This window comes from Chiroxiphia lanceolata, chromosome 23 (assembly GCF_009829145.1).
Source record: "Chiroxiphia lanceolata isolate bChiLan1 chromosome 23, bChiLan1.pri, whole genome shotgun sequence".
NCBI lineage: Eukaryota > Metazoa > Chordata > Aves > Passeriformes > Pipridae > Chiroxiphia > Chiroxiphia lanceolata.
The window spans coordinates 241,251-261,360 of NC_045659.1; the positions used below are offsets into that span (position 1 = coordinate 241,251).

Consider the following 20,110-nt stretch of genomic DNA (forward strand, 5'->3'; position numbering starts at 1 on the left):
GGCTCGGTTAGGGCTCGGCTCGGTTAGGGCTCGGCTCGGCCCCGCGGCCCCAACCCGTCCTGGTGTTCCCAGTCGGTTGCCGAGTTCCCGCCGGTGCCTCCCGCACCTTCCTGCGGCCCCCACCGTCTCCCCAGGTTCCCTCACCTCACCCCCGGTTCCCTCTCCCGCCCCCCCGCCCCGTCCACGGGAGGCTCTGGTCTGGCCAGACCAGAGGCCACACAGAGGGGCTGAGCCCGGTTCATTAAATGCTTTATGGCTGGGCAGCCCCACAATACCCATCCAGCCGCGGCACGGGCAGGACACCGATTTGGAGTTACAAAAGGTTTACAAAGAGGGGTCTGGGTCTACCACGGGGGGGGGGGTCCTGTCCAGCTGGGGCCTCACCATCCCTCCCTGGAACACTGTGGCAACAGTGTGAGTGTGGTTAAGTGTCGGCCTCAAATCCAGCACCTCCCCAAGGCAGAAAGCTCAGGCCCTGGCAGCTCTTTGGCAGCTTCTTACATTTCAGCACTTTTTCAAATAAATTTTGTTTTTAAAAAGTCAGCATAAAAAATCTTATTCCCTTGGCTGAGCAGGCCCTGCTCAGTGCCACCCAGCATGGGCCCAGTGTAGCTCCACTGCTATGGCGTGCACAGCCCTTGGCACAGGGTGCAGCAGGGACTGTGACTCCCGCAGAATCTCCTCACTGCTTGGGATCCTCAGGAGTCTGTCCAAGTGGTGGATCTGGGGTGCACAGCACCACCCCTCAGTTCATGAACTGGGTGTAACCCTCTGCCCCGGTGACAATGACGTCCATCCAGATGCGCATGGCTTCGGCCGAGGGTGCCACCATGTAGTAGAGACGGTCATGGGTCTTGACACAGAAGGTGAGTGCAGGGTTGGGGCTCTGGAGGGGAGGAGGACAGGATCAGTGCTCTGGCCCCCTCTGAGCAACAGCATTCCCACCTGTGCCCCCCCACCAAAGCCCAGCACTAGGGTCCTGCCCTTGGCACCCCAAGGAGCTGGCTCCATCAAAGGCCATGGATCACTCCATGAGCATCCAGCAGGAGCTGCCCTGCTGCTTCTGGCACGCTTGCCAGAGGGCAATGCGGGAGGATGGGGATGCCCCCAGGGGCTCCCAGCAGAAACCAGAGCAGTGCCCGGCTCCCACCTTTGCAGCACTGCGGAGATGGTCGTAGTAAACTTCTTCAATGGCTTGGAAGTAGATGACACCCTTCAACTTTGTCTCGTGTTTATCTGCCCGAGAGAGAGAAGTGTTTTGGATTGTGGGTGATGGCACGGGGAGGGGGCGTTGGGTGGCACAGGGACTCACCCATGTAGTAGGAGAGGGTGCGCTTCATGCGGTCAAAGACAAACCAGCGCTTCTTCCAAGACTTGATCTTGCCCCCCATCTTGACCAGGTAGCCCTTGCACATCTTCTCAGTCAGGATGACGTGGTAGCAGGTGTCCACGCTGTGGCCCGAGGACTCAATGTGCAGCCGCAGGTTGAAGTCCTCCTTGCGGATGGGGAGGTACCGCGTCAGGGGACGAGCCTGGAAAAGCAACACAGCCCTGCAAAGCCCGCCAGTGGCAAGGAGCGCCATGTCCCCCCACTGGGACCCTGGGACATCAGTAGGGAGCCAGGTATTCCTCCCTGGCCAGGCTGCTGGAGGGTGGCAGCCTGCCTCACACCTGTGAGAAGTGCTTCTCCCGCAGTTTGACCTCCTTCTCCACCAGCTTCTGCCGCCGTGCGGTCTCATCCTGCAGCCGGCGTTCCAGCTGCTCCCGGCGCCGGCGCTCGTCCTCCAGCGCCTGCCGGCGCAGCTCCATCTCCCGCTCCTGCTGGCACACACACAGGAGCTCAGCCCCAAGCACTGGGGACTTGCTACCCATCCAGCTGCGGCACTGGTGTGGTCTCACTCACCCGGGACTCCATCAGCCGTGACTTCTCAGCGTGTGCCTCCTTCAGCATCTTCTCCATCTCCTCAATCTTCCCTGTCTCCATCCCGCTGGCACTGTAAGACAGATGCAGGTACTGCTGCAGCAGGAAGGACCTCGAACCAGCAGCGCACCACCAGAGCAGGCTGTCCCCCAGCTGCAGGAGCTGGCCCCGGGGTTACCTGGAGATGTTGTCGGGTGAGCAGGCAGAGTTGTTGCCGGTGGAGATGCTGGTCTCCATGCTGTCTGAGCTCTCCAGGCTAAGGGTGTCATATGCATGGTCCAGCTCCTCGGCCCGGGGCCCAGCGCCATGGGGACGGTGGTGGTGGAGGATGGAGTGATGCATGAGCCGGGGGAAGGCAGCGGGGAAGGGGGGCTGCCCATGCAGGGCTTCCCACTGGGACTGCGCCTCGGCAGCCGCTTTCTGCTTCAGCTCCGCAAGACGCCGCTTCTGCTCCTCGATCACCTGCTGACCTGTGCCACGGGAGGAAGGATCATGATGTTAAGTGTGCCACACTCAGAACCGCACTGTGGTGAGTGAGGGGGTGGCACAGGCAGAAGACACCACAGGCACTGCTGGAGCCAGGTAGGGATGGTAGCGGCAGAGGTGGGAGCTGCTGTCACAACTCTCTGGCAAGCACGGCAATCTGTCCAGGCACGAGGAGGGGGCCCGGACAGCCAAGGGGGCACATGCACCAGGCTGGAAGGAGCAGGCTGGGCAAAGCATTAGCGGGTTATGGATGCACAGGGTTGTCCCTAAGCAGATGCTGAGAGGCATCTGGGGTCCTGGGCTAATCATGCCCCTCTTAATGCATGGCAGAAGGTGCCAGCAAACAGCCATGCTGCTGCCTCCGGGCTGCTCCAGGCAGTCCAAGTTGCCCCACATCTCTACCTGGTAGATCACCTGGCTGCAAGGGCTCTGCTGGGAGCAGCTTGGCTGGAGACACGCCGTCGGGCGGAGGGGTCAGGAGGAGGAGAGGGGGGAAAAAGCAAGAGACTGTGAGAGGGCACTGCATCCCTCCGGAGTGCTGTTGCTCCCACCCTCGGCCGGGCTCCCTTCTCCATTGCCCAAGTTGCAGCGGGCACAGCGTCTCCCAAAGTCCCACCACCCCTCAGAGCCGGGATGCAGAGCCAGAGCTCACCCTTCTGCTGCAGGGCCAACTGGCGCTTGGTCTCGATGTCCTGCAGCGTGGCCGCCAGGTTGCGGGGCAGGCTGCCCGCTGGGCTTGGGGGGCCCTGGGCAGGACAGCAGGGGATCAGCTGCAAGGATGGGGACAGGGCCTGGCACTGGGAGTGTGTGACCCATGGCCAGGGTGCCCGGGTCCCCCTGGCAGCTGTACCTTGGGCGAGGGGCTGCGCCCCAGCACAGAGAGGTTGAGCTGCGAAGACGAGGGGTCCCACTCTTCATCCGAGGGGTGGGGACACCAGCATCACCCTCTGTTTTTGCACGATAGACCTGGGCACAGAGACATGGAGGTGAGAGGGACATGGGGGACTGCAAAAGCCCCCCTGGACAGATGGCTCATCTGCAAGCAGGGCTGAGCATCCCTTCCCCAGATCCTGCCCCGTGTCAGTGCCATTCTGGCAGGGCTGCAGGCAACAAGAAGCAGGGGCTGCCTGCCCCAGGCAGCAGGTCTGCTCTGCCCCTACCCATGGCAGCAGGCAGGAGCCTGGCAGCACTCAGGGTGCAGGGCCCACAGGAACATCCCCACACTGCCCCACTCCCGCCATGGCCAGCAGCCCCAAAGCCTGAGCCTTGGCAGCAGGGAGCCAGGATTACCTGGAGAGCCTTGTGAGAAGAGTGAGCTTTAGCTGGAAGTGGAGGAGGGGAAGAAGGAGGAGAGACAGGGCAAGAGGAGGTCTCAAAGCCAGCCATGACCTCCTGGTACCATTTCTCTAAATCAAGAGCCGGGAGGCACATGGGGCCTCCTGGCAGCTGCTGCTCCATCTGGAGAGAGAGGCCATGTGAGAAAGGATGAAGGACAAATGCAGCAAGAGGGACAGATGCACAGAGAAGAGGTTGTAGCATCCCTGCCTGTGCCTGCACCACTCCCCCAGAATTTGACGTGCAGACCCCCAGGGATCCCGTGTACTCCCTGGCTAAGCCCCCGCAGCTGTAGGAGACCTTTGCTGCTCAAGAGAGCTGATCAAGCAAAAAGACCCCCTGACCTGCCCCACGGGCAGTGAAGCAGCAGACAGGACAACGAGGGTGTGTAGGCTGTCAAGAGCCTGAGCTGCTGCTCAGCTTCATCTGCAGTTCTCTCCTTCCCATGCATCCCCAGCACCTCCCATGGAGAGGACAAGGGTCCCAAGAGAGGGAAACAGGGCACAAACCTCTGCAGAGATGAAGGGAGAAGAGAGAGATGAAAGAGGAGGAGGAGCGCAGGCTGAGGATGAAGGGGCCGGAGGGGTGCAGCCCAGCAGGGAAGCAGCAGGGGTGTGGAGGCTGCCCAGGATGCCTGAGAGTTGCTCAACGGTCACGTACTGGGCAAAGAGAAGCATATTAAACCAGGAGAAGAGTAAGGGCAAGCAGGCACAGGGGAATGAACAGGCAGCTCCAGCCCCCCAAAGGAGGGTGCCATGTCCCAGGAGGAAGAGCAGTCGGTACTGCTGCTACCCTGGTGCTGGGCACCAGGTCAGGTCCCTGCCTGCTTTGCATCCTCCTTGCTTGGGACCAGCGGCCAGGACCGGATCGAACAGTCAAAGGGCCACCCTCCCACTCTGCTGGGCACCTGCTCTGCTCCCCGGCCCTGCTGCCACCACATCCAGAGCAGGTAAGAAGTGCACCCTGGCAAGGAGACCAGGCAGCTCAAGCCTCTGCTCCCCCTTCAGCTGCAGCCAGACAAGTCCCCTGACCCGGGATGCAGCGGGCAACCCAAGGGAGCAAACCCGAGCATGCTCTGGGCGGGTACCTCGTCGGCTGCTGGAGGTACAGCAAGCAAGAAAGAGCGCTGAGCAGCAGCAGGGGCAGCAGCAGAAGCTTTAGTGTCCAGGCTGGGGCCGTGAGCATTGCTGCAGAACCTGAAAACGTCAGACAGCCTCATGTACTCCTAGAAATCCACGGTGAGGGAGAAGGAGGAGAATTAGACCCATGTGCTGGCATTATGGCACTGACTGCAAAGTGGGAGCAAACCTCCCTGTGCATGCATGACCCAAGACTGCCTGCCCAGCCCTGCCCTGCCCTACTGCCCACGGCAGCCCCAGTGCGCAGCACTGTGCGGGGAGTGTGGTGCCCAAGCTGGGCTGGGTGTGCTGGCACCCGCCTCCCTCCTGCCTTCAGCATAGCTCTGCTGAGTGCCTGCTGAGGAGAGACCTCAGGGTCCCCCAGGGCCCCTGGCCACAAGCCCTCCCCACAGTACTGAGGCACCTCAAGCTGCACTGAGGCAGCTTAAAATCCACTTCCACATCCTTTCTGAACCAAACATGCTAAAGCTTGTGACTTGCTCTTATTTTAGGGAAGCCAGGGTAGCAGGACCCTACAGGATGCTGCCAGGAGGTGCCCAGCCAGAGGGTAAGTGGTGGGCAAGGGGAAGAACAGGGATGCCTGTGCCCCACAGTGCCACGCCAGGGTTAAAACAGAGGGCAGCAGCGGGAGCTGGGATGCCCGTTGGGCTCAGGAGAGCACCTGGAATCAGGGACTGAGTGTTAATGAGCACAGCTTCCAGAGAGCTAAATGAGAAATGCCCCAGCCATGCTGCTGCAGGGGCTGCCCTGCCTGGGGGTGACGTTAGTCCACAAAAGGGGTCTCTGCCAAGGAGGGGCAAGCGAGCAAGCACATGCAGTTAGTCCTGCTAGTTAGTTACCTCTTGTTGCCTTGGGGACGACAGAGAGGTGTGGCAGAGGAGCGAGAAGGGGGAGAAGCTAAGAGCGGCAGCTGCTGCTGGCAGGGGGTCAAGCGAGAAGCTGAGTTCCCTCCAATAGCTCATAAGGCTCTGAGATATGGAGCGGTCTCCGTTGGAGAGAAAGATACGTACGTGGCAAGTGTGGCACAGGCAGCAAGGTGGCAGCAGCAGGAGTCCCACTGCAGGTAGGCACAAGGGGACTCTGCCATCCCACCCTCTTCCAGCAGCAGCGTCTGGCAGCACCACAGCTCCCAAGGCATCATGGTTCTGGCTCCCTGTTCAGAGCCACAAAGCAGGGCAACAGAGTGACTCACGCCCACCTAAAAGTCCCCTGTCTAGCACCAAAACACCCCCACATTTGCTCTCCAGCAAGGTGGGACTGAGCAGTGCTGTCCCAGAGCCTGCCCTGTTGCATTTCTCCTTCTCTCCCAACCTCTGCAGCCATGGAAAGACTCTGAGTGCGCCAGGAGCACTGGCTCTGGCCAGAGGGTGCTTGGGAGCATAGGAGCCGTTGCAGAGCAGAACTTGTGGTGCCACAAGCTCATCCTCACTGGCAACAGCGGCTCAGGAGAGCAGCCCTAGGCACCATAGCCCCTCTACCCACTTACTTCTGAGAGCCGAGGACATTTTGGGGAAGCTCATGCCACCTGTGACGAGCTGGTATCGCATCTCAGAGACATGAGCTTCATTCTCCTGCACAGTGACAGTGAGAGCCGAGGGACAGCTGCTGATGCTTATGAGACCCCATGGCTGGTCCCCTCCCGAGCTCACCATTCCTGCCACCACTTGAAAGAGCTGGCGCAATCTTGTCCCTGCCCATGAACACCCCCCAGGGAGCCCTGTCAGGCCCCTGATCCTGGCATTACCTTCTGCAGGAGCTGCAGGACGCTGCTCGCTCCTGGTTCAGGCGCTCGGCCTCTGGCACTCTGCAGCCGAATCTGGGCAGCTTGGGCATCCAGGGCAGCCACCGCTCCTGGGGAGAGGCAGCAGGGATGAGCTGGCTGCCAGTGAGCCATGGGACACAGCCTGGCGTGACAGACCCACTGCCCCCTCTGCCCCTACCTTCCTGCGGGCGATGCTGCGGTTTGCACTCGGCCCGGCTGCAGGAGCTGCTGGCCCCGTGCCTCACGCTCCTCTTCGAGGGGCTCTCACGCTCCAGCTGCTGGAACTCCAGGTCCTCAAACAGCTTGGCCTCTGTCTCCAGTGCCTCTGCCTCCTTTAGACACACAAGAGCACAGTAGATCAGTCCCTCTGGATGGGCCGCTCCTCATCTGCAGGCAAGCATCCCACAGCAAAACCTCCTGCACGTCCCCCAGCCAGCCAGGGGTGCCGTGGGCAGAGGCGTGCTTTGGGCCTTTGCGCAGGCACCAGAAAACGTGGAGACGTTGCCAGGTGTCTGCAATGGAGAAACCCAGAACTGGCCAGGACAGAGCAATCACTCCATGAGATGAGGAGCTCACCAGAGGCAGGGGCTTCACCCAGCCCTTGGAGACCAACTGCCCTGCTGAACCACATGGGTTGGAGCCATGCCCTGACAGCAGCCAAAACACCACGTGCCAGTGTAAACCACAACATGCAGCCCTGCATCACCGAGCCAGTGGGCAACAGAGCCCCACAGACAAGCACTGTGTGGACATACTTCTGTGTGTCCTCCCAGCCTTCACACATCAAAGCACATGGCAGCACTCAGCTCAGGGCATGCCTGTGCCACCCTGGCAGCCATTGCCATGCACCCTTTGGAGACATGTTTCACCCTGCTCTGGGAGCCAGGCAGCCGGGCTCATGGCACCAGCGCTGGCGTGGTGGCTACTGAGGGCTCCCATACACCAGGACCGCTCCATCGCCACCCCTGCCCGCCACACCCGACCCACAACAGCATGGGGATGCCATGCCAGAGCAGGCTGTGGCAATGGGGGTTATCTGGGCAGGCACCAGCCATGGGCTGGGGAAAGTCAACTGCTTCTGGAAAATACCAGATAACGGGAAAAAATGCTGCAGACTAGCAGTAACATAAACGACGGTGCCGTGTAAATAAACACTCTCAGGAAAATAGCGGGAGGCAGCCAGACGAGGATGCGGCGGTCCACAAGGCTCCCCGACTGCCCTCTTTTGCAGGGCAGGGTCGTGCTCGTGCCCTGCCTGGTCCTGAGGAGCTTGCTGAGCCAGCCCTGCGCCCCGGGCCCGGGCGAGCAGCAAGCTTACCAGGACGTGGTGCCCGGTGCCAGCTGCCTCCAGCCCGGGTGTGACGCTCCCAGTGCAGCCCCGGCTGGCAGGGAAGAGCTGGCCTAAGCTGGAGCGGAAGGGGGGGCCATGGTCCGGGAGGGGTGGGGGGAGACACTGACCCTTCGCATCTGCTCCCGCAACTGTTCCCGCATTGACTCGGGGCACTTATCAAGGTGGCTCTTCGACTCATGGTAAAGCACCGGAGTTGCTCTAGCTCCTTCCTTTCAGCAGTCATCATCTTTGCCCTTTCCTGAATCAGGGGAGAACAAGACAAAACGAAAAAAAAAAAAAAAAAAAAGAAAAGGAAAAGAAAAAGGAAAAAAAAAAAGAGAAAGAAGAGAGAGAAATACACTCTCAAATGGGCGCCATGCAGAAGCTGGAGTTAGAGCAGGAGGAGAGGGGGGTTGTGAGGAGGAGCATCAGGGCAGCTACAGTGGGGTAGGGGGAGGGAGCATAGCAAGAGAGAGCAACGGACATAGGAGCTGGGTCCATGGGGTGTAGAGGAGTTACAGCCAGCCCTCAACCTCAGCCGTGTTTCCAAAAACAAACTTACAGGCAGCAAAAAGATCAATGCTGATAGCATGGATAAAGTCATCCTGATCCTGCACACAGCTGCACAATACACCCTCGAACAACCACTAACTGGCTTTGTTAAGTGCTGCTCACCATTGGAATGCTGCCAAGTTAAAGCTGAAGGCCTGAATGCAGCCTGAGGGCATGGACCACCTCATCCATCAGCAGGAGAGGGTTGCCCACGGGGGCAGCAGTGAAAACAGGAGGCTGAGGTCCAGCCATGCTGCCAGTGATGGTCAGGCTATGTCAACAAGTCAGCAGTAGAGCAAACGTCCTGTGCCTGGAATGAGGGGAATTGACCCAACCCTCTCCTCCCACAGCCACAGAAGCAGTAAAATGGGGCCAGCAACGCAGGGCTGGTGTAGGGGCACCACCTCCCGCAGCACCATGGGGGCTTGGCGTCGGGAAACGCTTGCTGCAAGGAACAACGCTCCCACACAGAGATGGGGGATGCATCAAAAGGGCTACAAGGGGGCACGCTGGTGGGGAGGCTGGGTGGCACAGGCAGGTGCCTCACAAGAGGGTGCGGGGTGCCTAGGGGCTCTTGGGCATCAGAGATGCAGAGATGATGGTAAAGTTCGGAGCAGGCACTGTTAGTGCGAGTAGTGCAGGCGGGTTAGGAAAGCGGGCACTCAGGTCAGCAGAGAGGTTGGGATGGGGATTTCCCTGTGCTCTTCTCCTGGCTCTGCACGAGGCTGTCCCTGGCTACAGATGATGCCTACAAAGCACTGGAAGACCAAAACCAGAATAAAACTCCCAAACACTGCTGGCAGGTGCTGATGGCTGCTCTGCCTGGCCACAGACACCCTGACAGCCCCAGTACCTACAGCCACGGGCCAGCCAGGGCCCCAGGGACACTGGTGCCACATCACGGTGGCACAGAGCTGCCAGTGGGACCCAGGCACAGACTGCACAGGACCGCTGGCCTCAGGCAGCAGGGAGCTGGATTCCAGCAGCTCTCCTGCTCCAGAGCAGCTTACCCAAGGTCATACCACACTGCCTGCAAGGCGGTGGGATGGCCAGCAACCAGCAGCTGGGACAAGCATGTGGTACATGCAGCAGCACGCGTGCCTTCAGGCTATAACTGCACCACAGATGACTCCAGGAAAGGGGGCCAGGATGCCTTCCTCAGCCATCGAGATGAGTTAAAACACCTGCAGTGATTTCCCAGCCACCTCCAGTGAGCTGAACGCTACAGCAGCAGCTGCCTTCACTTGTGCAAATGCAGCAGAGTGAGGTGACTTGCCACAAGATGCAGTTCCCCAGCAAGGGCAGGGAATGGGCAACGCCAAGGCCCCCACTTCAGCACTACCCACCACAGGCAGCAGCCACCTGGAAAGCCCCACACAGCAGTCTCCCTGCCAGACCCTGCCAGCACAACAGGCAGCAGTTGAAATGCTCCCCTAGCATCAGCTCAGTTCTCCTCTGGCAGGGCTGTTGGACAGGCTGTTGTCCCAGGCAGATGGACAGACACAGATCTACCCACAACACAAACCAGAGGGGCTGCTCCCCAAAGCCTCTGTGGAGCCCAGGGTCTGGAGAACGTGTCTGCAGGGGAACACTGCAGCACAGGGCATCATGGCACTGGCTGCAAGTGCCAGGGAGGGTAAGGCACAGATGGTGACAGTGCAAACCTGCAATGAGGCTCACCTTGTCCCGCTCCTTGCGATGCTGGCATCCAGGCTGGAGAGCTTCTCCTGCAGTTGCTGCACTGCTTCCTGCTCCTGCCGCAGCCGCGCCGCCTCTGACTCCCGCTCACCCTGCAGCAGTGCCCGCTCCATCTCTGCCTGGACAGGCACAGCCACATCAGGATGGCTGCCCCAGCTGGATCTGGCTCATGCCCATGGAATTCAGCACTGACTGGTGAGGGCAGCAAGCAGCAGGGGACCTGGCAGCGTCCACTGACTCCTCACCTCTCGTGATGTCTCCTGCAGCTGCTGCTCCAGCTCCTTGACACGGCCCTTCAGCTGGTCCAGGTGGCCGAGGACCCTGGCACGCTCCTCCTCCAGCCGCTGCGCCTCTTTGGCCCGGGGCCTGTCAACTCCTCGTGCTGTGGAGAGGGCTGGTTGGCGTGGCACGGTGCAGCATGGCACAGCACAGCGTGGCACAGCTGTCCCCTTACCTCGTGGTGGGTGCTCTCAGTGCTACTGCACTCCTCCTTCAAGTTCTCCTCATCTGATTTCTCCAGGCTCTCCCTCTGCCGTAGCTCCTCAGCCGCACGGCCCAGAGCCACAGCACCCCTGGGCACCCGCCGGCCAGGATCCGCATCACCAGCCAGGAGCCGGGGCACGTCACCCGGCTCAGTGCTGTCCGTCTTGGTGTACTCAGCACAGAGGTTCAGGATGGTCTCCAGGCGCTGCCGCTCCTGTGGGGAAGAACCGTTAGCAAACCATGAGCATGGCACCCGTCCCAGCACGTGTCATGGCCAGAGCTCGTGAGACCCCGTGCTGATAGTGGACACCAGGATATGGGCTCACTGCTTGCCCTGCTGCACGCTGGGACGGGCTGGGGACGTCACAAAGCACGATGCAGCTGCACCAAACTCCCTGCAAGAGCCAGGCACGCGATGTGCCAGGAGCTGGAGACAGACTAATTACAGGCAGCAGCACTGGCCGCTGAACGCCTCCGCTCTTTCCAGGCGGTGAATCAGGCTTACCCACGCTGGGCGTGAGGTCAGGCTTGAGCAAACAGGGCCCTGGCGGCTCAGCCTCCAGGACCAGCAGAGACACAGGCAAACCCCACCCAGGCAGCTGCCAGCTCCATAAAAACTCCATCCGGCCCTAAATATAGATGCAATGCCACAAGACGCCATGGCACTGCACCAGCAGAAGGGCCCTGGCGGGATGGATGAGACGTGGATAGTTCTGCACAGACAGGGGCACCACTGGCTTTTGATGGCAGCCCGGAGCCATGCCAACCCCACCAACTTCCCTGGGCTGCTGCAAGTTGGGGGCTTTGTACCCCAGAGAGCTGCTGAGCAGCCGGGTTTTAAAGTAGCAAATAACAGAAGGTGTTTGCAAAGAGGGTGTCCCATGCTCAAATGTGTCCCCCCCACCCACCCCGAGGCTCACCCAGGCGCTCCATCTCCTGCTCCCGAACCCGCTCCTGCCGCTGCCGCCGGTGGTACTCCAGCAGCTCATCCTCATTGTCGCTGATCTCGGTGATGCTGTTCTTGCGCTCTCGTGGCCCTGCTGGCAGCCGGGGGTCCCCAAAGGCTTCCTGGGGGCACGGGGGCTCTGATGAGGCGAGGGCATGGCCGGTGAGCTCAGCCCATATGTTGGGCTCAGGCAAGTGCCAAAGCTGGGGCGGCGTGTGGAGGTCTCTGCCAGCAGTGGGGCGAGGGGCTCCCGGCACCTCTCGACCTTCCGAGCCCTTGCGCCTTGCACGGGACTGCCAGGCACCTCCCTGCCCAGCCGGGGCTGTGGGGAGGGGGCATCAGGAGCCGCCCGGGGACTGGCGGCCCAGCGTGACAAGGAGGGGCTCAGGGGGGGCAACTCCCGCATGCTCTCCATGTTCCCCGGGCCACCCGCGGGCTCTCCGGGGGCTGCAGCCGGGCCTCTGGGACAGCCCTGCTGGCAGCCTGTCGGCTGGGCACCAGGGAGTCCCGTGGTCACGGAAGGGGCTCGGGGGCCGCTCCTGTAGGGCCGCCCGTGGCCGCGGTGCCACCCCTGGGTGTCAGCCGGGGGCTGCCTGCCCTATGGTCGCCGAGCCTCTCAACTGGCCAAGGCTCACCAGGACTCCCACTGGGCAGGGTGGGTGGCTGCACGGTGTGGTTGTAGCTTGGAGGAGCGGAGTGGACAACGGGGGGCACAGGTGGCCCCTGCTCCTGGCTGCTGAGCGAGGGCTGGTGTAGCTGCTGCTGCTGGTCGGGGAGGAGAGTGGAGAGAAGTCTCATAGCTGGAGCCTCCTGAGGCAGCCCCGGGGCTGGGTAGGGGGACAGGAGGCAGCGTCCACCCCATTCACCACAGGGGAGAGAGGGGACCGGCCACAGGCCGGTGGCTTCTGGATGCCAGGGGATGCCGGCTCCTCCAGCACAGCGAGTCAATGATGTCCTGCAGGTCCTTCTCAATTGAGCTGACGAGGGAGCTATGGCTGGGACACCCACGCTCTGATGGCTGGTGGCCACCGTTCACTAGGGCCTCGGGCTCTGCAGGGAGACATAAGAGCAGGCAGTCAGTGTAGTGTGACCCCCCCCGCCATGGTTCCCGAAGGCAACCTGGCATTGTTCCTCCATGCAGCCTTACAGAGCCAGAGCTGGGTCACAGCCCCTCTTCTCTGCACCTCAAGCTGCCTGCACCCCCACTGCCACCCTCTCTCACTTCAGCTGGGGAGCCAGGGCTAGGGAGGAGGCTGGAAGCCGCTGGCCCCGTCACCCAGGAGACAGAAACCTGAGAGCACAGCCCAGCCGCCCACTCTGACATCCCTGTGTCGCAGCTCCCGGTCCCAGTCCCCGGAGAGCAGCTGCCTGCGCCAGGCACTGGGACCCACCACTTGCCCCTGGCACATTCCAGCTCCCCAGCAAGGGGTCAGAGATGCAACAGCCAAAAGTTGCTGACCTGCAGCATGTCCGGACCCCACTGCCACGTCGCCTGCAGCCTCCCTGTGCCCCTGGCCAGGGTGCCCCCGCCTGGGCTGCCCTGTCCTCCCCGGGCAGCACCGATGTGCCTGTCACTCAGGGGACCAGCGAATCACAGCAGGCACGGAGCCCAGCCAGGACAGCGTGCCACCCAGGCTGCGTCACCCCCTGGCACCCAGCAGCTCCCCCACAGCAGCTGGCAGTGCCTCCACGCCCGGAGAGTTGTGCCACAGCCCTATCTGTGTGATCCCGCCCAGTCCCGCATGGCAGAGGGACCACGCAGGGCCCGCACCAGATTCTGTGCAATCACAGGATGCTCTGCACTTGTATGATGCTCCTCGGCCTCAGCACTTCCCCGCGTCCCTCCTCCCATCCTCCAGCTGTGGCCGTGCTGCCTTCCTGACAACACGTGGCATGGAGAGGCTGCCAAGCTCCTCTCCCTGTGCCAGGGTGTGCTGGTCGGGGCAGGCAGAAGGGCTACCAGCCCAGGGATCACTGCCTGGATTTGGACATCCCCAGGAACCAGGCACAGCTCTGGCACTCAACCCATCGCCCCACGGACAGGCAGACACAGCAAGATAATCAGCTTGCGGATGAAGGACAGCAGTCAGGGAAATGGCCTTCGCAGCCCCTGCACACCCGCCCTGGCATGTAAACACAGGCAGCCAGGGGGGGCTCCGACGGGTGATGGCTCTGCCATGGCCAGGCTTGGCAGAGGCAAGAACTCTGCCTCACTGCCCCCACAGCCGCGCTCTTGAATTATATTAATCATTAACAAACATCAGTGCAGCTGCCGTACCACGCTGAGACAATGGACGGCACATCCACGGCCAGGTATGAGCCCCACTCCCAAGTGGGAGGGCTGGGAGTCCAGCAGGACAGGGCTGGGAGAGCATCACATGCCAGGAAGGCTTATGGTGCAGGTCAGGGAGCACCTCAGCCTCTGCCTCACCCTGCCTGGGATAAAGGGGGTCACCTACTTGCTGGCAGCCCATAGAAGCCGCTGGGCTCCTGCCCCCCGCCGGTATCATGCTCTTCATCCACTTGGCCTCAGCAGGGTGGTTGAAGCGGAGGAAGGTGGCCTGGCCCAGGCAGATGGTGCACCCTTGGGAGAGAGGAGAGAGATTAGCTGCTGGCTGGCAGTATCAGACGATGCTGGAGAGAGAGGAGATAGGAGCCAGCACAGGGAGACAGCAGGGCGCTGCTGGCCCTGAGATGCATCCTCGGGAGGGGAGCGGGCTCCTGCTGTCAGCAGAGGCTTAGGGGAAGGCTGAAATCCAGGTCACTCCCCAGCAGCTGCCGGCAGCGCGACGCAGGCACAGGCACAGCTGGGGTCCCCGCCGGGGGCTGCGGGGGAGTTGGCGGCACTCCAGGGCCTGCGTGTCTGCCAGCTGCAGACAAGACAGCTCCTGTCCCTGCCCGCAAAACACTTCTTGGCCCAAAGTGGCAGCCCTTTTGGGGTAAGGCTGCCGAGTGGCCCTTCAGAGGAAAGCAGCTCAGGGTGCAGCACCGTGGGCTGCCCACTGCCCGTTCGCCCACTGCCCGTGTGCCAGGAAGCCTTGTGCTGGCAGCGGGGAGCAGCGGGTGGCTGAGAGGCTCGGTGCTGCCGACACACCCCCGCTTTGAAGAGCCTGCCAGGGCCCCGGGGAGAGGCTCACTCCTCACCAACAGCCGGAGCCGAAAATCCCTTGCCGGAGGGGATGTGTTTTTTGGAGCACCCGTCAGCCCAGGCTCGCAGCAAGGCGAGTGAGAGGCCGTACAGATTAACCGCCATCGCCGCCGCGGGGGCCTGGCTCCCCTGTCCAAGTGCCAGCGCGGGACGAGTCCTGTTCACCCTGGCTCAGCGAGGGCATCCTGCCTGCCAGGTGGCAATGCCGGCGCCCGGCCCGGAACGGCTCCTCTGTCGAGAGGCATCACTGCCCTGCCCCTTCCCCGCGTGCCGGCACCAGCGGAGCCACGCGTCGCGTCGGCAAAGCAGGGTACCCAACCCGCACCGCCGGCCTGGCAGCCCCCACGGCTCGTCCCACTGTGGCTGGGCACAGGTGGCCCTCCCTTCCACGCCCTATCCCTGCCTGACCCACTGGCCCCCGCGGGCAGTAGAACGGGGTACTCGGCTGACCCCTGCCCGCACCCCACAGCCCACCTGGCCCTCGTTACCCACCAATGGGACCGGCGGGACCGGCAGGACCGTCGCGCCGGAGCCGTCGCGCCCCTTCTCCGGCGGCCACGTGGCTCCCATTGTCCCCCGCGGGGACGCCCGCGGCAGCGCCCACGCGGGCGGCTCCCCCTCCCCGGGGAGGGACGGAGACTGGCGCGGGGGGGCCGCAACGCCACCGCCCGCGGGGAGCACCGGGGCTTTGTCACCCGCGGAGGGACGGGAGCGAGGAGTCCCCCCGCCAGGCGCGGACACGCGTGGCCCCGCAGCGCCGCACTCACCGTACCACCACCGCCACCGCCCGCGCCCGGGCAGCGCCGCACCGCCCTCGGGGAGGGCCGGGGGGCCGGCCTCGCCCGCCCCGCCCCGCCCGGCGGGAGAGTCATTCCCGGGAAGCGGGATACGGGACGTTGGGGACGGGATGGCGTGGGAAGGGGCCCTTGGCTCTGCCCATGCTCCCTCCCCAGGAGCGGCATGGGAGACCCGCAGGGTCCAAGCCCTCCAGCGCGCAGGCAGACCGGCGTTGTCCCGGCAGCCATCCCTCGGGAGAATATCTGAGGTGGTTTTCCTCTGTCATCTCCCTTCCAAAAGCCGGCTTAGCATCTCCCCTGGTCTCCAAAGCCCACCCGGCTCTCTCCCTCCCCACCTCACTTGCTGCACTTGGCAAAGCCGGTTCTCGAACTGTTCTCAAACATGCCAGCCCAGGGTACAGAGGCAGGAGCATCCCAGCTGGGATATTCAATTACAGGATGGTTCTGCCACCACCCTGATACCTGATGGCACAACTTCCCGGTGAAGGCTCTGGTGAACCCCAGCCCCATTCCTACCTTGGGTGAGGCGCGTGGGCCGCCGGACAGTCACACCATCGATGGCGCAGGTGTTGCCACAGGGGTGCAGGGTGAGCGTCCCCTGCACGTTCTCAATGTAGCAGTGCTGAGGCACCAGCCCAGGGCCTTGCAGGACAATGTCTGTCATGGCCGTGCCGATGGTGGTCTTTCCTGCCAGCAAAGAGGGCAGCTCAGTGTCCCTGCCGTCAGCATGCCCGCAGGGACTGCCTGGCAGCCAGCACTCACCTTCCTCCAGGGGCAGGAGCGTGATGGCAGTGCTGAGTCGGCCGCTGCCAGGCTCACCAAATGCGGCTTCTCCGTCTGCACTTTTAGCCCTTGCCCGTGTCAATCAGGTCCAGAGGGCTGTTCTGCAGGAGAGGGAGGGATGCTCACAGCTCCCACAGATGCAGCTCACTCTCCTGCACTGCCAGCGGGCTGGTCTGCTCCAGAACAGCCACACATACAGGTGAGGTCATTGCCCATGGCACAGCCACACACCAGCAGGACCATCCAGCAGCGAGGACACAGGAGATGAGGGCTCTCTCCTGCCTGTGCTATCCACCCCGGGGAGCAGAGGTGAGCTGCCCTGGGAGCAGATCTCTGGGGCTTGGGCTGCATCTAAGAGGATCTGAGCTACCAGCTGCTTAGCTCAATGGGCTTTGCCGACGATCCCATAATAGGATTGGGTGAGGAGAGGCTGGAGGACAGCACCCATGGTAGGGCTGGCTGTGGAGGAGAAAGGGCTCCCAGCCAGATCCCCCTGTTCCACAGGGTAAAGGTCCTGTGGTCCCATGTGCTCACCTGAATGACATTCTGGACTCTGTGGGTTGGGCTGGTGGGGGTCCCGCCAGGTGCCTCCATGATGCCTGCCTGGAGATACTGGATGCTTCTGGGCACAGGCTGCTGCCAAAAGAAACAGAGAATGGCAGCACAAGTGACCACAATGGGCATGGCCTTTATGTATTCCTCCTGCACATCACAGACGGAGCATAAACCCTACCCATTCCAAACCAGCATTTGCCACCAACAGGATGCCCATCCTGAGCTCCTGTTTCCAGCGTGTCAGTAGCTGCCTGAAGTCAGTGAGCATCCCTGCCTGCCGAGGCACACATCCCCATCTGCCCAGGGAAACCCACACACATGCCAGGTGTTGGGACAGACATGGTCCCAGAAGGAGACAGCATACGTGCTCAATTTTGGGGAGGCGGTGTAGGAAACACACACCCTAAACGTCAAGAGCGGTGGACAACCAGACCCCCAGTGGCCACCAGTGGACAAAGACACACAAGCACAGGATCTGGTTGTCCCCAGCAACACCTGCCTGCCATGTGTGGCACAACCCAGGGTACCCCTGAGCGTGTCACCAGTGCCCATCCCCAGCACCCAGGCACACACCTCTGCTCCCACACAGCCCAGCAGCAGCAGCAGCTCGGGGTACACAAGTTCGGCTGCCTGTGCTGTGTCCCCGCTGAGGTGGCACACAGGCCTGCAGCTGGCAGGGCTGGCTGCCCCTGGAGTAGCTATGCTGCCACTCATTCTCTGCGTGGGTGGGAGGCAGTTTGGGAAGGAATGATTTCCGTCACCCGGCGCTCACGCCATGTCGGGACGCTCCAGGGTTACTAAATTTACCGTCTGCTGTTCCCTATGTCCCTCCCCTTCCGCCCAGGACTGGCCAAGTGCAGCTTAACCCTTCCCATGCAGCCCAACCAGGGAGTACCTCTATCCCCGTTAGGGATCTCGATCACAGGTCACCAGGAGGAGATCCAGGCTCAGCCCCTGGGAGCATTGCCTGCTGTCCCACCAACCCCCGGAGGGACCCCCGCAGCTCGGCCGCACCGGGCTCAGCTGCGGGGGCGATGTGAGTGGCTATTACACACTGTGGAAAAAATGAAAACGCTGGAAACACCAGGCATGGATCCAGGGCTGGGATGAAGCCCGTATCTCCTACGACACCAGAGTTGGCTGCCCCACAGCAAGGTCTCCTTGGGGACCACAGCCACCCCACACAGAACAGGGACAGCTCAGCTGGGGCAGGAGGAACCAGAGATGCAGTACCCCAAGAGCAGTTCACCAGTGCCCACCAGCTGCCTTCCCTTACCTGCCACCTGGTCCTGGAGCCGAGTGGGACCCTCCACGGCAGGGTGCCCATGTCCCCCAGGCACTGGGATGCTGCACTCCCAGCATCTGGAGACCCTGCAGCCCAGCTGAGCCCCTACCCCTTGCTTGCACACAGACCCGTCACAATGTCTGGAAAGGAGGAAAAGCCAGGAGGGGCCAGGCTGCTGCACAGGAAGGGAGCGGGGCCAGGGTGGGATCCTGCGGCCGGTGTTAACTCCTTCCCAGCACAGCTGTACTGGTGAGACCAGGTGAGAACCATGGGGGACCCCCGTCCCTTGGGCGATTGTCTGCCCACACTCTCCACCTAACACCCCCCACTCCACAGGCAGGCTTGACTGCCCATGAGCCGGAGGGTGACCCTGGCATCCCACCGCTGCCCGATGCACCCTGTTCCCCAGCACTGCCCTCCATCGGATCCCCTCACCTGGCTCCTCACCACGCAGGGGATGCCCGCCGTTCCTCCCAGCCCGTCCCGCTGGGGATGCAGCCCCTCTCCAAACCGGCTCTGCCGTAGGAATGCGGGGCGGGAGCGCAGCCGCCCCAGCCGGCGCCCCACTGCTGGGATGGACAGGCAGCCTTTCTTCTCCCACCGCCGCCTGCAGAACGCGCTGCTTGTTCCCGCCGTGGGAAGCGGTGAAGGCAGCAAATGCCAAGGGGTCGGGCTCGGTTACCGCCAAACAGACCCACGGTCCCCGTGCACCCCGCGCGCAGGGCTGCCCACTCAGCCTCAGCCTCCTGGAGGACAAAAGCCCCTTTCTTCCTCCCGGCGCAGCCAAAAGCCTCACCTGGGAGGACGCCTAGCCCCGCCGATGCGGGGTCCTGCCAACACCGGGCGGGCTGCACACAGACACGCTGCCCCACCGCGCCCCTGCACCCCACTGCCCGCAGGCTGCGACCCTCACAGGGCAGGGGGTGCTCGGGGGTCCACTCCTCCCGACCTGCTGCTGACTCCCCAGACCCAACCTGGGCACAGCACGCTCTGCCTCGCTCCCCATCAGCATGGCCAGGTGCCAGCAGCAGGCAGGCAGACCCCAGAGCTGCACCGTGTGCTGCTGGCCAGGACACACTCTTGAGGGAGCACAGCTAGCAGACCCTGCCGTGCGGTGTCAGCCATGCCTGGGACGCAACATGGAAGAGGCAGGCACATGGCACCCCTTGCCGTGGCCTCTCCTCCCCACTCGTGGCCAGGTGAGTCACAGGAGGCGCTGGAGTGGCCGAGCTAAACGGGTGCACACGGCAGAGCATCGCAGCCTCCGGCCAACTTGGCTGCCTGCTCGCTCCCCATCTGCTAACGCACTTAGGGCGCGCTCACCCCTTCCCACACCCTCTGCCCCGGTAAACAACCAGCCCTTCCGGCGGCAGCTGGGAAGGGGGAGCCCGTCTCCAGCACAGAGCCAGAGGGCAGCGAGGAGCCTGCTCCTGGCCGCTACCTCCGGGTCTGGGGCTGACCCACAGCGAGCAGGGGAGACTCAGCCGGCCCCATCCCACCCAGGCAAGGGGCGGTGGGGGCTCCATTGAGGTTTGCTGGGACAACGCCACGATCCTGGCAATAACACCACTGTAAATCAGCCGCCAGACAGCTCCAGCGGGAGCCGAGGAATCCCGGCCACACCCGCTGATTTCATCGCTCCCGGGAAGTGCTCCCGCACCACTGCAGCACAGCTGTGCTCCTGCCGAGGCCTTGCTAGCATCACACCTCGGGCTCTCCACAGACTGGGGGTTGCCCACCATGTACTCAGGTCGGGGAGGGCGTACAGCCTTGCTTTCCTGCACCCAACACTCCCCCAGGTGAGCCAGCTCCAAAGGCTTCTGACACCATACGCAGTCCCAACCACTGCTGCAGCTCAAGCACCGACCCCAGCATCAGCGTGTGCCTCCA

General features: G+C 62.7%; 1 protein-coding gene across 1 annotated transcript; it reads right to left on the reverse strand.

Moving 5' to 3' along the window:
* Window positions 1-181: 181 nt before the first annotated feature.
* PHLDB1 (pleckstrin homology like domain family B member 1) lies at window positions 182-18,700 on the reverse strand. Its single transcript, XM_032709372.1, is given in 34 exon segments — window positions 182-886; window positions 1,151-1,236; window positions 1,313-1,532; window positions 1,672-1,818; window positions 1,904-1,994; window positions 2,100-2,391; window positions 3,060-3,153; window positions 3,258-3,272; window positions 3,275-3,373; window positions 3,698-4,047; window positions 6,368-6,492; window positions 6,626-6,760; window positions 6,822-6,903; window positions 6,906-6,975; window positions 8,102-8,178; window positions 8,181-8,227; window positions 10,206-10,342; window positions 10,469-10,605; window positions 10,662-10,921; window positions 11,629-11,764; window positions 11,767-12,072; window positions 12,075-12,124; window positions 12,170-12,398; window positions 12,401-12,445; window positions 12,448-12,481; window positions 12,483-12,592; window positions 12,595-12,702; window positions 14,084-14,236; window positions 16,114-16,284; window positions 16,360-16,410; window positions 16,413-16,448; window positions 16,451-16,481; window positions 16,915-17,016; window positions 18,212-18,700. Coding segments are annotated over 34 exon segments (4,218 nt in total). The 5' UTR covers window positions 18,263-18,700; the 3' UTR covers window positions 182-745.
* Window positions 18,701-20,110: the final 1,410 nt, after the last annotated feature.